The sequence below is a fragment of the Topomyia yanbarensis genome, chromosome 2 (genome assembly GCF_030247195.1).
Source record: "Topomyia yanbarensis strain Yona2022 chromosome 2, ASM3024719v1, whole genome shotgun sequence".
Taxonomy (NCBI): Eukaryota; Metazoa; Arthropoda; class Insecta; order Diptera; family Culicidae; genus Topomyia; species Topomyia yanbarensis.
Genome location: NC_080671.1, coordinates 327504551 through 327510234, shown reverse-complemented (window position 1 = coordinate 327510234; position 5684 = coordinate 327504551). Strand labels below are relative to the sequence as shown.

Genomic DNA, 5684 nt, shown 5'->3' with positions numbered 1-5684 from the left:
AGCCAAATGGGTCCTCTAAAATACCTATAGTAGCTCATATTGCCTAAATTGACTTTAGTATTTTTTATGATTTTTTTAAATGTTCTCCCATATACCGGTAATGTAGGACCACTGAAGGAAAAAATTATTTTCTCAAAAGCCTCAACTACTAGAGCAACGTAAAATAGCAATTCTAGTAGCCAAATGGGTCCTCTAAAATACATATAGTAGCTCATATTGCCTAAATTGACTTTAGTATTTTTTTATGATATTTTTAAATGTTCTCCCATATACCGGTAATGTAGGACCACTGAAGGAAAAAATTATTTTCTCAAAAGCCTCACATACTAGAGCAACGTAAAATAGCAATTTTAGTAGCCAAATGTGTCCTCTAAAATACCTACAGTAGCTCATATTGCCTAAAATGACTTTAGTATTTTTTATGATTTTTTTAAAATATTCACCCATGTGCCGGTAATTAAAAATTAAAAAATTATTTTCTCAAAAGCCTCAACTACTAGAGCAACGTAAAATAGCAATTCTGGTAGCCAAATGGGTCCTCTAAAATACCTATAGTAGCTCATATTGCCTAAATTGATTTTAGTATTTTTATGATTTTTTTAAAATATTCTCCCATGTGCCGGTAATGTAGGAGCACTGAAGGAAAAAGTTATTTTCTCAAAAGCCTCAACTACTAGAGCAACGTAAAATAGCAATTCTAGTAGCCAAATGTGTCCTCTAAAATACCTATAGTAGCTGATATGGCCTAAATTGACTTTAGTATTTTTTATGATTTTTTTAAAATATTCTCCCATGTGCTGGTAATGTAGGACCACTGAAGGAAAAAATTATTTTCTCAAAAGCCTCAACTACTAGAGCAACGTAAAATAGCAATTCTAGTAGCCAAATGTGTCCTCTAAAATACACATAGTAGCTCATATTGCCTAATTTGACTTTAGTATTTTTTATGATTTTTTTAAATGTTCTCCCATATACCGGTAATGTAGGACCACTGAAGGAAAAAAATATTTTCTCAAAAGCCTCAACTACTAGAGCAACGTAAAATAGCAATTCTAGTAGCCAAATGTGTCCTCTAAAATACATATTGTAGCTCATATTGCCTAAATAGACCTTTCTTGTCCGACCTAACCCCTGTTTTTCTTATTTTTGATCCAAAGATATCACATTTTTAAGACCATTCACGGTAAAATGAGATTTTTGTGACATTCCCTGATTTTTTAATGATTTTTTGAAAATTGAAAATTGCAAGAATGTTGAGTAATATTTTCACCAAATCAAGAATGGTGAGACTCGAAATACTTGTTTCGGCAGCACTGTTTTGCATATTTCAGTTTGCTTTATCGGCAACACTGCAAATGAAGTGGTGAATCACGATACTAAGTTCATTACTTTACGGTGACGTCACAAATGAACTCGAGAGTGTATCTTTGACAGTTTGCTATAGAACATTGCATGAAAATGTATAACCTCACATTTCTGACAGTTCAGAGAGTTTGTTTACATGGACTTAGAAAATTTTTGATTTCACCCAGAACGAAGCTTGGTTCGAATTGCTTTTATATTCTAAGACCATGTAAACAAGCTCGCTAAACTGTCAATCTTGCATTGTCCCATTACTGTTATAAGGTCTTGAAAAAATTATTTAAATCTGTAAAACTAACTCGATGCGGTAATGCCCCCCAAGAAAACATTCCATCGCACCATCTATATTTACGCGAGTGGAAAATTCGAGTTATACATATTTCGACGTAAACCTAGTGGGTTAGGTGCCATCATTGCAGGTGCCCAGTAAGGGTAATGTAACACTTTACGAATCAGTTGAGCCGATTACATCGAGGAAGCACACCCTGAGATCCAGCAAAAATTATCCAACGGATCCGTTCCGGAAAGTGTTGGATCGCATTCTGATTGAGATTCCACGGTTTGGTAGTTGCGCCCTAGTATCGAATTACGATTCCAACACGGTATTCCCACCGGTATCATAATCGAATTTGGTACCAGATTGTAAATCTTTGAAAAATAACTTAAGACTCGAGGTTTAGCTTACGTCACACGGCGACAAACTTAGCATGCTGAACTACATGCTCTGGCTATTGTGTTAAAGATTCGACATTTTGAAATTCGCGCTATGCGATAAGCACGAGTTTGATAAGGAACGTTTTACCAAACTGCTTCAACGGCGCAAATTAATGAAACAAGATGAAACCAAGAAAAAGTTTTAAATTTTATGTAATTTTTTATTAATTTCATTATAATCCCACAGAAATCTGTTGGTTTGACTATTAATCCGGTGAAGGAATCTTCCTTTCAACAAATAATCACACCAAATCCTCACAATGTCGGGTAGCGGAAGATATTAACTAAGACATTGTAACGTAACCGTATAGCTTATAATCTAATTTTGCTAGTCTGTATATTTCATCCATGGAATTATAAAAAATCCACTAATTCATCAACGCGGCGCTGCTGACGGAATCAGACTGTTCAATTCAAAGATAGGGATGTGATGTAGAGGGTAAAGCATTTTTCAAGAACTTTTTTTTTAAATTGCTCCATGCAAATGCACCGTATGCGACAAAGCTTTTATCTACAACATTTTAGCCTATCTGCAAACGTTCATACGGGTGACTATCGTCACTAATGTCAAGTGTTTCTTTGCTAACGATTTAGATATTTTCAGACGGAATATACTAGTAGCCTATCATAGACAGGAATATATCAAGCAGAATGCTGGGAAACAGGCAGAATTTGTTATATCAACCATAATTTCACCAGGACTTCGGGAATTCGAGATATGTGAGAAGCGTTTCTCCCGAAGAAATAACTTTTTCGGATCTATTTGTGATATCTGCTCCAATGTATTCACTAGAAGCGGGTGCAGCAAATGTACTTACACATTAGTGAGAAGAAATAGAAATGTACCGTGAGCGGCGACAAAATCCCTCAACGCTACCCCACCAGTCACATGCGGACACATAGGCTAAGTGATCGTTTAAATGCGCGTGAGCCAAAAATTTAATCATGTTCAGTTCCGTGCACAGACAGCGATATGCTCCAAGCCCCTATTCTCACAGTCACGTCACCTAGTGACTAGAAGAAAATTTCCTTCTAGTCACTAAGTGACGTGACTGTGAAAATAGGGCCTCCTATATATTTTATATACGCGAATTTACTCTTGTTCGGCACAATGTCTAAATTTATGGAAGAATCATTGGTGGCCGTGCACTGCATAGAAAGGTGTAAATTGTACTGGTTACCAAACCGTACACATGCATATTCATACCCATCAGCGCATTTGATCATGTAATGGATATTATCAACTCTGAAAGAAATACATTTTATTGTTGTCTGTTTTTGAGGTTAGAACTTAGAACTTTTATACTATTGTGAGAATGGTCCTCAGCAACTATCCTTCCAAATCAAAGACTCGTGCTAGCAATGGCTTCGTTCGGAGGCTGCAGCTGTACAGCTGGCCGATTACGATTCCCCGGACCGAACCACTTTTCCGCCGCCACAAGTGGGAAACGAACGATTCTCATTCGATTTCCGTAGTCACAAATTACCGAACCACTGGCAGGTAGCATAATCTTCGGATTTAGCTGTGAATTGGAACAGTCAAGCCTGACTTCCCGAGCTACATCTCCAGTATTGTCGTCCCATACGACCCTGAAATCTATCCCAGATCCGTATTCGTTCGTCCAGTCCAAGCGATATTGCGTAACTCGGGGAACAGGCAAGTGCGACGATTGAGTCGTCAATTTTGTCGCTTCAATTTTGCACATACAGGCACCTAAAAATAACCAATCAATTTAATTATGTAGATTTAGGCCATACCGTAAATTTGGCTGACATACCCCGTATCAAGTCCCACACACATAGCACACCATCCTGGTAACCAGATGCGCCTGCCACTGGTCTATGAAAATACATGTGATAGGACCGCAATAGCCGTTTAGGGTGAACTGCAATAGGTGGCTATCTAGCCGGAATACTTTAAAAGTGTGGCCCTGGCTGCCAGTCATGACTGTACCGCTCGCCACTTCCAAACATGTCACCGGTGACGCTGCTGGTGAAACTCCAGGACACATCGAAGCTCCTTGTCGGATGCGTGATGTTGAGCTGGCAACGCTGTGGACGGATTGCTGAAATTAACTAATGCTTCCTGCCGAACCGGTACGTGCGTGGGCTAAAAAAGAATAAGAATTAAGGCACTTGATTACATACTCATTACAGACTGAAAATAAAATAACTTAGAATGAACAGTGTTTTAAAAGAACAAGTAAAATCTGTCCGTTCTGCGCCCTAGGTGAGCTTAAAAAATTGCTTGAAACATAGAACTTACTTCGCCCTTATGCAGACGTAAATCCCCAATCGATCTGACAACCTTGCGTATACGTTTCCAGTTTCAGAAAATCGATTCCTCCACTCAACCGTGCGACTATCACTTTGTCACCGGCGAGCTATGTGTTAGTTACCCCATTGTTGTGGGTGTTTTCGGCTTCATATATACCCTGCAATGAAACGTCCGTCAATAGTTGTAATAAAAACAAATGACTCCAAACAATTTACCTTAAAGTTACCAGTCGTTCCCTCCCAGAACTCCAACCGTCCATCTGCACACCCAATCTCTGAGATTATCAAAAAAAAAGTTCAGACACCAGATCGGCGAAGTCTGGTAACATTTCTTCCACGCTGAACCTCCTCCTCCAGGTGGCTGAGAACATTCGCTAGCGCTCATCTGCTCCCGGGGTGGGATGAAGCTGTATGATTGGACTTACTCTCCACCGATGCTATAGTATACATCATAGCCCTTGGTCGAATTATTCCACAAAAACCGAATTCGCAGATCCGCACAAATACCTTTTTTATCATTTGTAAAATGTTTCTCACACTGGACGGTAAAACCATTCTGGGTTAATATTTTCCTGCATCTCATTCTGATGATTGTGCCTGGTGAAGTTAAACTGTAGTTTTTTTCAGTTTGAAAGCAAAACTGGTCGGCGAACTCTCGGGAAACGGGAGACAGCTGATGTTTAGGTAGGTAGAGAAAACAGGAAAAAAAAGATGTCATCGATGTTTGAAGAGCACTTTTCACTTTAGAGCAGCGTTGTCAGATGGTTTTGTATAATAGGTTTGTTCTAGTACACAGAAGTTGCTCCGGAGCAAACAGAAGCAAAAAATACTTGCTTTTTACTCCATGTTTGCTAACGGAAGAAGAAAAAAGAGAAGAGAACATAGGAACGATTTTCTCTTTGTTTGCTCCGGAGTACTTCCACTTTCTACTGGTACTGGGACAAATCTAATATCGGTATAGTTCTAAATAAAAATAAGGTATTTATCGGTGTGAAGATGTATGCTAACCAAAAGTTACCTGCAACTGCAAATTATTGGTTTTTAATTTATAGATCATTCTAATGTTATGTAATGAAACCTACTGAGCTCAATCAATTTCAGAATCGGTTGTTGAACTTCATTTGAAGTTTTTATAGTAACCTGGCAGATTGCTGAATCAATTTCCGGATGATTTGATGTGGAAAGGTGAAGACATTTTCTAAAAGGGCCCATATTAATTGATCTTATATGAAAATCGTTATTTTTTGGTAAGAGAAAAGAAATCGGTATTTTTAGTAGCTTTATTGGCATTGAAATTAAAAATCGGTTTAAATATCGATAAATCGGTATAT

General features: G+C 38.1%; 1 protein-coding gene across 1 annotated transcript; it reads right to left on the bottom strand.

The window, feature by feature from the left end:
• Positions 1–3321: 3321 nt before the first annotated feature.
• Positions 3322–3930, bottom strand: LOC131680584 (sterol regulatory element-binding protein cleavage-activating protein-like). Its single transcript, XM_058961297.1, has 2 exons — positions 3855–3930; positions 3322–3790 (listed from the first exon to the last, which is right to left on the bottom strand). Exons 1-2 carry the CDS (start codon positions 3928–3930, stop codon positions 3420–3422), a joined length of 447 nt encoding a protein of 148 aa, XP_058817280.1. The 3' UTR covers positions 3322–3419.
• Positions 3931–5684: the final 1754 nt, after the last annotated feature.